At 40.5% G+C, this 18,028-nt stretch overlaps 1 protein-coding gene across 1 annotated transcript; it reads right to left on the bottom strand.

Moving 5' to 3' along the window:
* Window positions 1-3,836: 3,836 nt before the first annotated feature.
* LOC150084375 (cuticle protein 16.8-like) lies at window positions 3,837-16,867 on the bottom strand. The gene is made up of 3 exons (XM_090375192.1): window positions 16,781-16,867; window positions 5,577-5,651; window positions 3,837-4,415 (listed from the first exon to the last, which is right to left on the bottom strand). Exons 1-3 carry the CDS (start codon window positions 16,787-16,789, stop codon window positions 4,032-4,034), a joined length of 468 nt encoding a protein of 155 aa, XP_090231318.1. The 5' UTR covers window positions 16,790-16,867; the 3' UTR covers window positions 3,837-4,031.
* Between the last annotated feature and the right edge of the window lie 1,161 nt (window positions 16,868-18,028).

Raw genomic sequence — 18,028 nt, 5'->3', positions numbered from 1 at the left:
ATTATTAGAGAAAGTGAAAATGAATGGGCTCAAATATGGAAAAATGAAATCAACAATAAACTGCAGGAAATAAAACCTAATCCAGAAATATGGAACCCCAGCATCAGAGAGAGTCGCAGGGAAGAAGTAATACTTGCCAGACTGAGAATTGGCCATACTCATCTTACTCATTTTTATCTATTGGCAAACAAAAATCCCCCACGCTGTGTCCAATGCCAAGTTCAGCTTTCCGTAAAACACATTCTTTTGGTATGCCCTCGATTCAGAAATTCCAGATTCCTTTGTTTTCAGAGTTCATGCAATAACCATAATCCAGTTACCCTTCAACAGATCTTAGACAATTCTGCGAATATAGATGAATTACTTAATTTTATTCGGCAAATCAGATTCGATAAACAAATCTAATGTTTGATTTCCATCAAAAACTTGGAAAGACACATCTTGGCCATTGATGCCCTTGTGTCTTTAAACCCTTAATCAACAACAACATCTTTAGAAAAACCAATTAGTTTTTATAATACTTTTAAATAATTATGTAAATAATTACCGAAAGCGATTTTTAGTACACATCCTTGGGTCTACATATAGAGTTAAGAAAGTGGTCAGGAGCCTACCGCATCCAGGCTCGCGCCAGTTTTCAAGGATGGCAAAATTAATACGATCAATGAAAACTTTTAAATGTATACGAATTATTCAGTTATTCCTTAGAGATATATGTTCTGTATTAAAATACATAATGGATATTTATATTATAGTTAATCTAAATATTCACAGATTTTGAATTTTTTTTGCCACAGTAAAAGCTTGTTTTACTGTGGTAAACCAAGCTTCTGTTTTAGCGTGGTCATGCTAGATAAACCTCGTGCACGTGCTTCGTTTATATAGCGTGACCACGCGGTACCATTCTTGATTTCCACATGTAACTTATTTATGTATTCATAGCTGAGGAAGAGACACACACAGTGTCGAAAGCTTCTGTAAGTATTTTATTTATTTTTCGTTAAAATAAACGAGCGGGGGGACGAAGCCCCCTAGTCAAAATATTATAATCAAAATATTAGATTTCCTGCATTTACTCGAGAGATCTGAATACAATAGATGGTTGTCAAGAATCCATATCTTTTAAATTTTTATAAATTGGGGGGGAATTGTGAGATTAAAATCGTGCATTCCCAATCTCCATGTCATTTATTTATCTTCATGGAGATTTCTTCAACTTTTTGGCATCCATTTAACACATTTGCGTCATCCAAATATACTGTTTTCACTTTTTCTGGAAGGCACATTATAGCCTTAGCAGCTGATGTGCCATTAAACCTCCAGAGAAACAAAAACAAAACAAACTTCTTCTGGATATTAAATTGCAGACCTTTTAAATCCATAGGATATTAAGAACAGGCAGGTCGATCGTAAGAACAGTCACCCAAAATAGAAACAAATCTGCTCAAACGATGAAATAGGATTGAGCCAATGTTCCAAAACTCTTCATGTAATCCATACTAATTATGTGAGGATCATGTTACCTCTTGGAATTACCTTATGGGTGGCTCGGTGATTATGCTCGGTCTCTCTATATAGTATGGAAGTGGCCTGGATTGGTTCGAATTCCTTCAAGACTGAGCAATTTATTGACTTTTTTGACAACGTGGCCCGGTTAGTCGTGGTGTGGAGAGGGTATTATGGGGATATTCATGTGTTGTTGTTGTTGTTGCGGACCCCATGGTTTGCCCCCATTAGTCGCTATTGTACTTCTTGTGATGTGTTCGGTTATTATGTTGTCGGCCGGCACCTGGTTCTTAGCAAGTTGGAAGGGCGGCAACACCTGGTCACCACGTCCCACCCCATCCTTGCCACTTGGAGGCGGCCAGGATCTACTATCATCTTGCTGATCCAATTTTGTGAAAGTAAGGAAAATTAGATACAGTGGGAATATTAGATACTGTAGGAGAAGGTAAGTTACAGAAAAGCAGAGGATCAAACAGATGGATCCGCCAACGAAACGGAAGTTATAGAAGAATATAGATTAAAGACATAGGAGGAAATGGAAAAATACACATCAGGAGAAATTTTCCTCGAGAAATCCCATCCCGACATAGAAACAGTAACATTCGAAGATCTTCAGCAAGCCGTAATCATGGGAAAAATCATCCCACAACCACTTCCAGTCAGGATCAGCAAGTTAAAGTTATCTCCATGGTCCCATCCTGTTGAGGGAATGAAGAAGAAGGCTGTGTGGACAGGGTATACTGTTTTTCACTCCCTACACTCTGGTTTTCATCAAGCAAAATGCAAATTGATCGCAGAATAAACGAGTTTATAGTCATCTCACGCTGACGCCTCATAGCCTTAGTTGCTCCTGTGCAAAAACGAAACAGACATCGTGGATTCTTCCGTGACAATCTAGTGACTTTGTCAGTCATCACCTTTAGTTGCTAATGCACCAATAAAACCAAACTAAACAAACAAACCAATTTGGAGACTTCGTAACAATACGCGGTTTTGCAAATTGTCACTCATTCCAAGAACGAAAAAAGTGAAAATTTTGAAAAAAAAGTGCAATCAACAATCATGGTATTACTTCGGAAAATATGTAAATTCTATTAATACAAGCAGATTTCGAAATATATGTCTTATCCTAATGAATTTTTAAAAATTATCTATTCTTTTTATTTCAGTCTGCATCTGGAACCTACATCAACGATCATTTCTTACCTCAGTCACGTGCTTCAAGTAGAGTCACCGGGATTTCTGAATATTATAGGGAAAGGGAGCCTATTGGGCCCTCGGGCAACAATGGCTACCGTCCACGACAGTTTGATCAAAGACCTCCTAATGAAGTTTACCGGCATGGTCCTTTGCCATCTGAAGATTACCATTAAATGAATTTCTTGCAAAATTTATTTAAAAGTATAGTAACCAGTTGATAACTTAAAAATTTTACCTTGAAAGGCTCATTGAGATTAACAATTATTTAAATTAAATTCAAGGCTGTGTCGTTTAATCTATATCAATCCTATTTATGGTGTATTGTCACTAAGATGTTTTTATGGTTAATACGATGTTCAAATGAAATTATTGATTTAAAAATATTCAAAAAATATTGATATTTTCATAGTTTTTCTGTGCCAGAAAGTTATTAATAATATATTACATTTAAAGACACTATATATTAATTTCTGCGTAATTATAGAAAAATATATTTAGATAAGAATAATAGGAAGAAGGAAAATTATAATTTATTAATTTTTGTTACTAACACGTAAATTTAATAATGATGATGGGTGAAGAGAGGTGGATTAATAATTCTAAACCTATTTAATCTGCTTATTAAATTTAAATTTTTAATTATGCAGATATCAAAACGAGTAAATTTTATTTTATTTTTATATCGATAACAGATGGCAGCACTTCAGAACTATGTTTCCATCGTCTGCTTATTAATAAAATTATGTGAACGTGAAATAGCGTATAATTTATGAAAATTTGAATTTGTACTAATTATATAAATTAGTTGCATAATTGAAAACAAATTTTGTCTGATCTTTTAAATATTTTAATTGTATGAATAGGTTTTATTAAATAAACTTCGATTATACTCGTATATGATTTTATTCTATATTTTATAGTCATAGCGAACTTAAAAAAACAAAAACTACTGAATGAATAAAAAAAAAAAGGAAGCCAGTTTCAGTGCATTTTTATTGGGAAAGCAATATATATGGTTTCAAGCAAATGCATGGACCACGCTATACAATATAACAGTACACAAAATACATTAATAGAACCAACGATAAAATTGCAATCTGGTTAACCCTGGATAAAAATTAATACATTATTTCGATTCAGTTGATGATCGTCGGAGTGACTGGCTGGGGTCCTAAGGTTCCATTTGCTTTGAGGCCATCTAGTGTATTCAAAGAGTACATTCGAACAATTTGTTCCTTGGGAAATTAGAAGAGTCTCTCAAGGAATCCGACCCAATCTCCAAGATGGCACCCCAGTGCTACCGTTGTACAATGGAACTTTTTGTGTTAATAAACATGCAAGTACGGATACCGACGGAGTCGTGGTAAGTACGCTTTCTCATAGGGGGATCCGTAGAAGTCAAATGTAGAACGCACCGGACGTAGACGTATGTCACGACGATACCGCACTGCTGGAGCTGTAGAAAATATCGTTACGTCAGCAGGATTTTCATTAGCGGTTCCCTGTTCATTGGTCTCGATGTCAGCGTGGAAACCAGTGTGGTCGGCATAGTAGCTGACAACGCGACGTCTGCCATCCACATCAGTGAGGGTGTAGGTGCCCGTTATTCGACCCGTACCATCGGCAGTTTCTTCTCTGGTACTTTCTCCACCTATAGCTGGAGCGACATAATTAAAGCTGTATGGCATGGGCCTCTCATTCGCATTTGGCTGCAACGGAAAATAAACGAAAACTATAAACCAAAAGTAAAATTATTCAAAAATGAGGTATACAGACTATAATTATCCCATAAAACAGGCAAACCTACTAGAGAATACATCCAGTTTCCAGACACACTGAACTGATGGATGAGAATCTTAACTCACCTATTGTAACTAAAATAGTCGCTGTGCGCCGAGAAAAAAAATCCTTAAATAATAAAACTGGAAATAATGTGATATTCTCTCTTTTCTTCTTTGCCAGACAGCTACAACTTTTCGAATATCCTCAGCCAGCTACTTAAATGCCACTCTGAAGGTTAGCATTCAAAGAACTGGAGATCTTGGAGGAATGGAATTTAGTCGATCTCAGAAGGAGGGAGTAGGTTCTCTTCCTCCCAGAAATAATACAGTTTTTTCAGTCTGCATAACATGCAGATCAGTCTTTGGAAACATACGCTTGTAGTAGTTACAAAATACACTTCAAACCGAGTGAACGGGAGTATAAGTGACACATTGTGACTTGAATAGCCGATGTGCCAAAAATTCCCAAGGACAGGAGGTGGGAGTCAATTTAATTAAAGGCAGTCCCGATGATACCTCATCGCGTCTTCCTTTTCTCAAAAAGAAAAAGGGACTTTCTTTTTTGCTTCCTGCTTTATTTCTCTTCAAAGCAGTTTTAATCCTTCACAATTGCCAACTATTCTGTATCATGAAATATTGTTCCTTAATGTGGAAGGTTTGTTGAAACCTCTTTGTAAAATCCTTCACTCGAACCAGACGAAAACACCAATATTAAGCAATGAACCCTGTCCTCAAGCTCACTTCGCTCCTTGTCACACAGAAGTTCAGTTTCTACACATATTTCAAGGCCAACAGATTCGGAATTCTCAACCCTCGACTCATCCACGGTTCGTTTTCGATTACTACAAGATTCTCTTCTTTTTTGTCTTAGATCATTATAAAGTGTATCAATAATAAAATAGGGAAACAGGAATGTATGTCAACTACGAGGTTACGTATTGCGCAGTCTCATCTGATAATATCTAGTACGCGTGTTTCCTTGATATGACTAATGATATTTATCTTACCCCATGTGTTATACTATACAAATTCCATGAAACAACCCTCTTAATTTCGTTGTTTATTGCTGTTTTAATAAAGGATACTTACAGGAGGATTTCCAGGACTTCCATAGCTACCGTCCTGAGCATTCACTGCCAGGAAATAACACACGCACAGAAGCACCTACAAGAGATAATTTTACGTTAGTTTTCCGAAGAACACACATACAAAAGATAAACCTGTTTTTATTTTTTATTGTACAAGAGGTGATGCATTTAAATGGCTTCTAGACCAGTGTTTTCCAACTTGTGGTCCTCTTAACAGTACAACAACTTTTGCAGTAGGCAGCAATCCTATTAACATCGATGGGAAATACAGATATACTTACCGTGGTGGGTGAGGAGTGAGGGCAATGAACAAACATAAAAACCACTATGAATCCTGATAGTCTAAATTTTTCTTCTGGCGCTCTAACCAAGTCCCTACTAGAATATTATACTACTGACATGGAAAAAATGTTACGTCAGCTAAATGATCCAGAACTGAAGATATATCAGGTCCAACACCTCGATACGCGTGTATTTTAGTCGGGACTAGATATGAGAATCTAGTCCCGACTAAAAATCTCATCCTTACAATTAATACACCAGTATCTCCTAATGAGATTAAAGCTGGCCATTAATGGAAGTGGAAGGGTCATAGAGCATATGTTCACTGATAATGACCTGTCCCACTTAAATGTGGGATCAAAAAACTTCTTCCACATGCCTCCGCGTACATTTTCTGTTATCGATCTTTCTGTATGTTCCCCTTCTCTCCTCCCTTCACTTACTTGGGAGGTGAAAAACAACCCATATGGAAGTGATCACTTCCCCGTGAAAACCACCCTAATTAATGGTATACCGTGTCTTCCTGTTGCGGAGGACGGTTGATCAGGCTGACTGGAATGCCTTTAAACATCTGGAAAATTTTGACATCACCGCAGTCAGTCAAGAGCCTATCAGTGATGCAGTTACGACCATCACAGGAAGTATCGTCCATGCAACTGCAATTGCAATCTCAAAACCTGCGTATTTTCCTAAACCATGGTGGAATGCAGATAGCGCAACAGCAAAAAAAGCTCAAAACAAAGCTAGGGGGATTTCCGACAAGATCATACCACGGTCAACCTAATAGTCTTTAAAAGTGCACGAGCCCAAGCACGCTACATTAGCCGTTAAGAGTCTGTGGGGGTCGGTCTGGGTTCTCGCCAATTGTGGGGGTTATTCTTGTTTATTGTGGGGCTTGTGGGTATTATTGTTCTTCTTTGTTGCCCTAATTTTCTTTATATTTTAATTATTATAATTTATCCCCTTTTTTATATGTATATCCCCGTAGTCCAATCCTCCCACTTAGCATCTGACTTGTTTGTTCTCAGAAGATTACCTGACTCGTAGGGGACCTTAATTATTTTAAGTATTTCTCCACAGGATTGGCTGAGTTTCGGAATGACAGACTCCAACACATGAATGTAAAATAAAACAATGTTTATTAACATATCATACAGAAATTAGCAATAGTGTTTGGTCAAACTATATTTGGCTGGTGACTTGTTATTTCATTAACCTTTATATGTGTAAATATCTTGTTCAAACTCAATTGTTTCTTCATCAGATATCCTATTCTAATACACATTATTATTCATTATGACATGGTGTCTCTTCATGTTCTTTACAGGGACTTCAATAGGTCGTGTCATACACTTTACATAGATTCTTCCCACTCTTCTTCTGAACAGTCTGTATAATAAACCAACAACTACCAGCCAATGAACTGGCTCACAAAACCTTCAGAGTTCGTGTCTCAATTTGTAAAAAAAATTGCATTTATTCAATTAGACACCCTTTCTGCATTCAGGTCAACAGGAAATATCAATCAATTCAATTAAACATTACCTTTCAGAACAGTTAATCCTCTATACCTTTATATATCACTTATTAATTAGCCCCTACTCAAATCAGAAATACTGTCCACAAATCAACTCATAATAAATTTAAATTTCAACCTTTAATTTCATACATATTATGAAAACCTTTCCCAACTTTAAACAATTCTCAGTTATCTATTATACCCTCTCCTTCCAGCAAGCATTTATATGAGGAGTTTCACTTCAAATTATAGGCTGCGTCCGTCTTAAATACCTTACACTTTTATTCATATATTCATTACTTAAACCTCCCTCCTTAACTATAAATATCTATTTATTCTAAAGTCCTCTCCTTAATAAATTAAGCACACCTATGTCGGTAAACTCTCTAGCACTTACGTGTTAGGCCTGGAACTTCCCTCTCTGCTTGGCTTCCTTTCATATCGGTCATTCAGGTACTGGAATGCGGGGGCGCTCATTTGGGGATCTCGGTGATTTATGGTGTTTCCCTACCGGGTACTGCACGGCTGGAATCAATCAGTGTCGCATACTCTTTACCGGTCAGCATTTCTTCTTCCGTGGACAGAGGGGTTTTCGAGTAGGTCAATGGTTCGACCACTCATTCGACTGACTTTGCCTATATAATTCTCAGGGTGTGATTCTTCCTTCTTCCTCACTACGGCTTCCATGTTTACAGGTGAACATTCCTACGGGCTGTCGGGATACGCAGAATTTCTATCACTGCTTCCATCTACCTCAGGGCTGCAGCTATCACCCAAATTAGACTACCGCTCTGCTTTGTATCGTTCTCCAACTCATTCAAATCATTCTCCAGATCGCTCCGTGAACTTCTTCAGCCTCCTCCGAAAACTTCTTCCGAATCTCACGAAAACTTTTCCAGAATGCCACGAAAACCTTTTCAGAATCTCCCTCTCAAAATTCCCTCTATTTTCTTCCTGGCCAATAGGAGATCTGCACATCCTTTTTCCTGTGTTCTCATTTGTCTCCTCTCCTCTTCCGTGGGCGGGTCTTCTTTATTCTTTGTGCCCCAACTTCCGTGGACCTCGAACATACCAGAACAATCCAGAAAGAGAAGCGGAAGTTCAGGTCAACTGAGAAGCGTCACAGCTCCTCCCGTGACCTCACGCGCGCACACCTGGTGACGTCGCCCACCTCTAATAGCGTTTCACCGTGAAATCTTTAAGAGGGCCAGCTTAAGCACTCTTGGCCCTTACTATGGTGCATCTGCCTCTGTCTTAATGGGGGATTTGTCATGGTATATTACTTTCACTGACTCGTCAAAGAACTTCCATACAAACAAGCTACAACTACACAAGGAGTGACTGGAAGGTATTTTTGAATTCCAGTGCTACTTAACCCATGTTGTTTGTACCAGAAAACCACTATTCGTACTACAGTTAAATTCTCATAATATTTAACAATTTTTATTAATTAATGTAAGGACGGGTCCTTACAAGTCAAATGGAGTCTTGAATCCCTTCTGCGTCATTCATTACGCAGATGACCAGCGCTAAGGTTGTCTGGGAAAAATCCAGTAAATGAAGGGAAAATAAACAGCACATCCTTCATCAATCCTGGAATATATTGGATGTGCTATTGCAGACAACTGCAATAGCCAATGCTCTTGGGGAGATATTTTATAACATCTCAGCTGCATCATCTTATTCCTCAGAGTTTCTGCTCCTTAAACACAAAGCTGAAAAAAAAAGCCTTGAATTTTATGACTAAGGTTTACCCATATAATGGGCCTTTTACCGTCCACGAGCTGGAAACAGTCTCACCCACCCTTATGAAGGCTAGCGCCATTGGAGCAGACAACATTCATTATGAAAATGATTAAACACTTTTCACTAAAATCTATGGACCCCGACCTGCTCTTCCTGTACAACAGAATCTTCTTTGAAGAGCAGTTTCTGGACACCTGGAGCAATGCAACTGTTCTTGTCTTTGTTAAACCAGGAAAGGATCCTAAATCTCCTAAAAACTATCGTCTTATTGTTTTGTTTAGCTGTTTGTGCAAAATACTGAAGAAAATGGTCAGCGCTCGCGTTTTGTGGTACTGTACTTAGAATCAAATGATTTTCTTTCCCGTTTTCAGTGTGGCTTCTGAAGAAATAGGTCGTCCAATTTGTAGCACATAATTTGACTGGAAACATCGGTTAGAGATGCTTTACTAAGAAGAGAGCACGTGGTGTCCATCTTCTTTGACATGGAAAAAGCATACGACACAACTTGGTGTATTTGTATTTTAAAAGACCTTTATAACCTCAGTCTAAGAGGTCACCTTCTCGTTTTTATTAAAAACTTCTTATCTCGGTGTCTTTTCCAAGTTCGAGTAGGATCCACCCTTTCTCGGCCTTTTTTGCCAAGAGGTGGAAATAACGCAAAGTTTTTACGCTTTTTTGTCATTAAAGTAAACTCCATTCCTTAACAACTTCCTCCAGCCGTAAACAATCCACTTTATGTCTATGACTTCAGCGTATTTACTCAATCATTCAACATGAGGGTTATTGAGAGACAACTTCAACAAGACATTGACCGTCTTAAGTCCTGGGCCATGGCTAATGGTTTAAGGTTCTCACTGGAGAAGACCGTTTGAGTCTATTTTTTGTCGCAAGTGTAACATTCACCTCGAACCTGAATTAAGACTTGGACAAAGCACCATTTCAGTAGCAGCGGAGACGAAATTCTTGGGACTTATTTGACAAAAAGCTGACATTTCTCCAAGACATTTGAGCTAGGCATGAAGTGCATGAGAGGGCTAAACATCCGCCATGCTTTCTTTTCTATTTCTTAGAGAAGCAGACCAATGCACTTTACTCCGTCTGTATCATGTACTTATACATTGAAAATTAGATTATGGGTCTCAGCTATATTCTTCCGCCAGAAAGAGCGTCCTTCGGTGGCCTGACTCAATTCACCATTAGGCCATTCGTATTGCTACTGGTGCATTCAGAACATTGCCTGTAAAGTCTGTATGTCGAAGCAAAGGAACCATCCTTGTTGCTTCAACGAAAACAGTTGTCTGTATAGTATGGCTTTATGCTGAACTCCCTGCTAGACCACCTCACGTGGACATCCGTTTTTGAACCAAGGTGGGACATTTTTTATAACACACGTGGGACTGCAAACCTTCCATTCCGTATTCGCGTCCAAGAGCCACTCAGAGAGTTTAACATCAAGATAGACAAGGCTGCTAGATTACCACAGCAGTCCCAGGACCGCTCAAACTCCATCATGTGACATCACCCTTAAGAACTAGATGAAGTCTGATACACCTCTTTCCGTCTACCTTCAACTATATTCACAACACCGATCCCAACATTTTGACTTCTTGCTTGCGTATACAGATGGCTCGAAGTCAGAATCATGTGTGGGATTTACAGCTGTGTTTTCTGACTATAGTATGTCTGAGCAGATTCCCCCTGAATGCCCCTCGACGTGGGCACCTGTACGTGGTGAGGGGACCTCCCAGTGACGCTGCTGGACTCCCAGACTAGCATCACTGGGATCCAACGCCCACAGCCCAGGTTCCAGGCTTACATCAATGGAATCCGGCGTGTTTGCCGTGCGCTGCGACCCGTGGAAATTCGGAAAGGGGGATCCTGGTGGTTGAGGGGCCCAGCTTCAATACACCACTTTGGCCCCTGCTTCGACAAGACGGGTGGTCCTGGAAGGCCCGGCTAGGATCAATCGGCTAGTAGGCTCGCCTGCGAGGGTCAACCGTGTCAATGCCACGCCCCTACCCTCATGGTCCGAGGGACAGGATTCAGGCTGGCGGCGGTGCGGGTATAGTGTCTGGGTAGCCCTGGCGTCCCACTCCCGAGCGCATTTATTGCATGCCGGGTAGTGGGCGTCCCTTTGGGCTCCATGGTGGGTGGGGAGCCCGGGCACTGAACAATTCAAAAAATTCCATGAATCCTGATAAACGTATTCCTTCAGGGGCCCCAACCCGGTCCCTATCTGAAAATAACGACAGAGAGGCAGATAGCATTATTGCTACAAAGAGGCAGCGAACCGAACTACCATCAGGGCCTGTCCCAAGGTTCTTAATAATGCATTCCACCAATGAAACACCGATTGGTAAAATGTCGCCCTTTTTTATACAAAAAGGGTTGGATGGGTTAGCAGGTACACCCAAGTCAGTTAAGAGGCTCCGTTCTGGGGACCTCTTGATTGAAACAAAAAATGACGGGCAGTCTGAACATCTACTCCGAGTAACATCAATCGGAGGTATACCCATAACAGTGACACCACACAGAACACTAAATTCATCGAGAGGTGTCATTTCGGAGTGGGACCTTCTCGACGTCACCGAGGAGGAAATCTGCTCCGAATTACAACCACAGGGAATTACTGCCGTCAAGAGAATCACTGCGCGAAGGGATGGGAAAATTGTTAAAACCAGGAGTGTTATCCTGACTTTTAACTCTCCCAAACCTCCTGATGAGATTAAAGCTGGATACATCAACTGTCCAGTACGTCCATACATTCCGAACCCTTTACGGTGTTTTAAATGTCAGAAGTATGGACATTCTCAAATGGCCTGCCGTGGAGTCCTTGCATGCGCCCGGTGCGGTGCAAAGGACCACGAAACAACAGCATGTTCAGCCACTAAACCCACCTGCATTAACTGTGAGGGAGAACATCCGGCCTATTCAAGGGCATGCCAGAGGTGGAAAGAAGAAAAAGAAATTCAACGGCTGAAGGCAGAGCTAAACATATCGTACCAGGAGGCAAGAAAAGCAGTGAAACCTCTTAACATCAAAAAACCTACCTACGCCCAGAAGGTAGCAGGGAGCTGTTCGATTGGGACTCAGACGGACATGTCTGTCCCTCCAAAAGAATCATTTACTCCCATTGCACGTTATCTTTTAAGCTCCCAAAAACCTGCACAAAAGGACCAATCAGCTGCCACACCTATATCGATACCTCCTAATGCTCCACAAGTAACAAAAGCAAAAGAAAAGAATAAGAAAGGGGAAGTAACACCTAGTACCCAGGAAAACATGGATGTCGAGCAGAAGGAGGTACATGATGAGTCAGTTTTGGAACTCTTTGCTGAGGAAGAAATGGACACAGGACAGCGTCCATACTTCCCCAGGAAAGATAAATCCAAGACTGACAAAATTAAGCCCTCAGCACCTCGGAAGCCGCCTGATGGACCCACCAAGTCCAAATAATGGCTAAATTCCTACAGTGGAATTGTCGTGGATTCCGGCAAAATACTGACGACATCAAGGCACTCCTGCAAAAGCACAAACCAGTTTGCTTTTGCGTACAGGAGACTTATTTAAAGGCAAATGATGACCCCACCATGCATAACATTACCATCATTCGTAAGGATAGAATTGTGGATGGGTCTGCCCACGGAGGAGTCGCAATCCTCGTCGGCAACCAGATCCCATTTCAGGCTCTGCAGCTTACAACTAGCATTGAAGCTGTAGCAATTCGCCTTACAGTGGGGTTCTTATTAACTGTCTGCTCTGTTTATTTGCCACCTGGGATTGACATCCCCCAGAAAGACCTTGATGATCTTATCATGCAATTGCCCTCCCCTTGTTTAATTCTTGGGGATTTCAATGGACATAACACTCTGTGGGGTAGTGCTGACATCAATGGAAGGGGACGAGCCATAGAGCATATGCTCACTGACAATGATCTCTCCCTCCTAAATGTGGGAACAAACACCTTCTTCCACATGCCTACCCGTACATTCTCTGCCATTGATCTTTCTATCTGCTCCCCTTCTCTCCTTCCTTCACTTACTTGGGAGGTAGAAGAAAATCCATATGGAAGCGATCACTTCCCCGTGATAACAACCCTAACTAATGGTAGACCCTGTCTGCCATTTAGTTTACCGCGGTGGAAGATCGATCAGGCTGACTGGAATGCCTTTCAATATCTGGCAAACTTTGACATCACTACAGTCAGTCAGGAGCCAATCAATGAAGCAGTCATGTATGTCACAGAAACGATTGTCCAAGCAGCTGCAATTGCAATCCCAAAATCATCCAGCCGGTTCCCACTATTCCCCAAACCTTGGTGGAATTCAGAATGCACAGCAGCAAAAAAAGCACAAAACAAAGCGTGGGGGATATTCCGCCGATATCCCACCACTGAAAATTTAATATCCTTCAAACGTGCACGTGCAAAAGCACGTTATGTACGACGTCAGAGCCAAAGGAAATCTTGGATTCGTTTTACATCTTCCATAACTCAGGCTGCTAGCTCAAAAGTAGTCTGGGATAAGATCCGGAAAATGAAGGGAAAATATCCACCATGCCCTTCTGTGATCCTCGAGCTTAACGGATGTCCAATTGCAGATCGAACTGCAGTAGCAAATACTCTAGGGGAAACATTTGCAAAAATATCTGCAATAACATCTTTTCCCGCAGAGTTTTTGGCCCTGAAAGAGAAAAATGAGAAAAACCCCCTGAACTTCTATTCAAAAGGGCTTGAATCGTATAACAAGCCCTTTTCACAGGAGGAGTTAAATGCTGCACTCTTTCTCACGCACGCAAGTGCTGTGGGGCCCGATGACATCCACTACGAAATGGTAAAACACCTCACACCACAATGTAAGGATCACCTTTTAATTCTGTTTAACAGAATTTTTCTTAATAAACAATTTCCGGACTCCTGGCGGAAAGCAATCGTCCTTGCCTTCCCAAAACCAGGAAAGGATCCTAGAAATCCAAGTAATTATCGTCCTATTGCTCTGACAAGCTGTTTGTGCAAAGTCCTGGAAAGAATGGTTAATGCACGCCTTGTATGGTATTTAGAAACAAATGGTCTGCTTTCCAGGACACAGTGCGGCTTCCGAAGAAATCGATCCACTCTGGATCATTTAATCCGATTGGAGACGTCCATTCGTGACGCTTTTATTAAATCTGAGCATTTGGTAGCAGTTTTCTTTGATATTGAAAAAGCGTACGACACAGCCTGGCGATTTGGAATTTTAAAAGACCTCTATAACTTTGGTCTTAGAGGTAACCTTCCTGTTTTTATTAAAAACTTTCTTTCGAATCGCCAGTTTCAAGTCCGTTTAGGATCCACCCTCTCTCGAGTTTTCTCTCAGGAAGAGGGAGTCCCACAAGGATCCGTTCTAAGTGTTACGCTTTTCGCAATCAAAATAAACTCTATCACAGAACAACTTCCACCCACTGTAAACAATGCCCTATATGTAGACGACTTTGCCATATTTTGCAATTCATGCAATATGAGGGTCATTGAAAGGCAACTGCAGAAAACCATTGATCGTCTCACAGCTTGGTCTTTGGCTAATGGGTTCAGATTTTCATCACAGAAGACCGTTTGTGTACACTACTGTCGCAAACGTAACCTTCATCCTGACCCAGAATTAAGGCTTGGGCAAAATAACATCCCAGTTGTAGCAGAATTCAAATTCCTTGGACTTATTTTCGACAAAAAGCTGACATTTTTGCAACACATTCGTCAGCTGAGGACAAGATGTGTCAAAGGGCTTAACATCCTTCGTGCCCTTTCATCAACCTCATGGGGCGCAGATCGTTCTACCCTTCTTCGCCTTTACCGAGCACTTGTCCGTTCCAAACTCGACTATGGGTCTCAGGTTTATGGTTCTGCTAGAGATAGTGCACTTCGGTGGTTAGATCCAATCCACCATCAAGCCATCCGGACAGCCACTGGAGCATTTCGCACATCTCCTGTCCAAAGCCTTTACGTCGAAGCAAATGAACCATCTCTGTCTCTTCGACGAAAGCAGTTGTCCTTACAGTATGCATTCAAATTAAAATCCCTGCCCGATCATCCCACGTGGCCATCCGTTTTTGAGCCGCGTTGGGAAAATCTCTACAACACCCGTCGGACTGCCAACAAACCTTTTGGTATTCGCATTCAAGGGCTGCTGAATGAGCTGAACTTGACGGTAGACAATGTTGCCCAGTCACCAAGGCAATTCTTTCCACCCTGGCATGCTCATTTTCCAACTTGCGACTTCTCCCTTAAGATCTGGGAGAAGGCTACTACACCGCCATCTGTCTACCAGCAACTCTTTGCAGTACATCGACAGCAGCATTCTGACTTTCTGCCAATCTATACAGATGGCTCAAAGTTAGAATGTCATGTGGGATCTGCTGTTGTGTTCCCTCACAAAACAATATCCTATAAGATCCCACAAGAAACTAGCATTTATACTGCAGAGTTGCATGCAATACACACAGCCCTAGATCACATTAAAAATTGCGACTACCAGAGGTATATGATTTATTGCGATTCATCTAGCGCGTTACAGGCTCTGGTATCGGTGAGTTTTAATCCTCATCCGATCCTGTCCAGGATCCGGCAGATTCTTTTTTCTCTCATAGAATTGGAATATGATATTCGCTTTTGCTGGATCCCAAGCCACATTGGGATCCGGGGAAATGAATCGGCGGATGCCGCTGCTAAATCAGCCATTTCCCTGGATAATCATTGCCTGTCAGTCCCCTATACAGACTACAGGCAAATAATACGTTCTAAATTACTCTCCCAATGGCAAGATTCTTGGCACGGACAGACCACAAATAAATTACATCGCATTAAGCCTGTAATTGCGCAATGGCAGTCCAGTCTACGCAGGGTCCGAAGAGAGGAAGTTGTTCTTGCTCGGCTCCGCATAGGTCATAGTCATCTAACCCATTCCTACTTGCTGAGGGCGGATGACCCACCTATGTGCGAGATATGTAATGTTATTTTAACCGTTAGTCATATTTTAATAGAATGTCCTGATTTTATAGAAGCGCGACGTTTGTATTTTACCGTTTTTACTAATGTGACTGAGCCATTTACACTCAGTCATATTATAGGTGACAGAGACAATATGTCTGACGTTTTTAACTTTTTACAGTCTATTAATTTTTATAAAAGAATCTAAGGTTTATACTTTTTATACTTTTACTATACATCTTTTGACAATGATTTATTACTTGACGTGGTAGCTTTGGCTACCAAAATGTTTAGTAGCGTTTTAAAATTTGACTTGGCGCATTATGGCCTTAGCTGCCAATGCGCCATTAAAAACCAAATCAAATCAATTCAAAACCCCCTGAATGCAGCATATACACTCAGTGCTGCATGCTATAGAGTTAGCCTTGGACCACATAGAAATCCGCCAACATCATCGGGTTATTATATATACCGATTCTTTGAGCGCACTCCAGGTTTTATCGGCGATGAAAAACAACAATCATCCAATCAATCCTGTCCTGGTTTCAACAGATATGTTCTCTTTATGAAGATGAATTCGGTATCCCTTTCTTCTCCTGGTTGGTGAAATGGCTTTGAATGTTAAAAACCCGCTACTGCATGATTATTCAGTTCGAAATTCTCGAAAGAAGAAAAAATGGACAGAAGACGTCCTTACCTGAATCATGATGAGCTTCGATGAGGTTGGGCTGATGATTATCTCGCGCTTCGGAGATGGCCAGGGTCTTTATAGATGCGGACGGTCCACCTTTTCTTATCTCATTGTTTTAGTATTTTCGCTTATAATTAAACACTAAGGTTCCTCCACCTTAATTAACTGTAAGAAAGAATTTCTAACCAATGAAATGGTAGCTTGTCATTGACAAGTCCGTCTGGAAGACAGATAAAAGTAATCAGTTATGCGTACTCTGTAATTTGGAGAAAGTGATAGCAACTTACAGGCAAATCTGCTTTGTGGGGAATGTATTTATTTCGTCACATCTCTTTGTCTTCAATTTTTTTCCTTGTGTTTGACCTTGTAGATGTTCCTTTCTCACAGACGGTGTAAATCGTCTTGGGTACACACGGAAGAATTAGTGGACATATTATTAAAAATTACATATGGTTAAGTAGGGTGATTTAATAAGGGGAATTAGGTCAACAGCCCTAATGACATAGTTTGTTCTGCCCCGGGTAATGAGAAAGCAATGTTTTATAGACTATTTGACTTCTGTGGGTAATAGCAGACTCCCTTTTAGATTTTCATAAGATAAATAAAAATATTATTGTTCGAAGAGTGAGGTAGAGATTGAGAGAAAACAAACTGTTGAAAGATGGAAAACGGGCATCAAATAAAAATAGCAAAAACAGAGCCTAGATGATATGAAGTTCACTCAGAAATGCTTATCATTAATATGGGAAAATTTCTTCACAATTTTTAGCATAATGTGCGACTCTGTAAGGTGGAAATCGATTTCTATTGGATACTCGGGATTTGCATACCAGGATGCCTATTATATCAAATATTCGCCTTCAGCGACATTGTTGACAATAAAATATTCACGAAAAACATTATATTCTGTTAATTTTTTCGAGCAGTGTATATAAAGTATTTTATATACAGTATATACGGTACTGCATGCAGGCAGGTTTCTTGAAAATTACCAGAGAATCCACTATTCTTGAAGTTCTTGGGCAGATAGTGAACACCTTTATTTCTTAGAAAAGAAACCTCAAGGGCACTCTCAAATAATAATAAGGTGTTACTCATTAATTGCCATCGAGGACATAAATCTCAGATTCACTTCTGGTTTAGAAAATCCCTTAATACTACAGGCCCATAGAGTCTCCAAATTTAGCAAAACGGTACTTTCGTTTGCTTATGACTTCCGGTACATTTCTGTTTACGATGATGTAAGGGAATAGA

This window comes from Mastigoproctus giganteus, chromosome 6 (genome assembly GCF_048544385.1).
Source record: "Mastigoproctus giganteus isolate SK-2022 chromosome 6, ASM4854438v1, whole genome shotgun sequence".
NCBI classification, from domain to species: domain Eukaryota; kingdom Metazoa; phylum Arthropoda; class Arachnida; order Uropygi; family Thelyphonidae; genus Mastigoproctus; species Mastigoproctus giganteus.
Note: the sequence above shows the minus strand (reverse complement) of the source record. Positions and strands in the feature narration are given on the sequence as shown.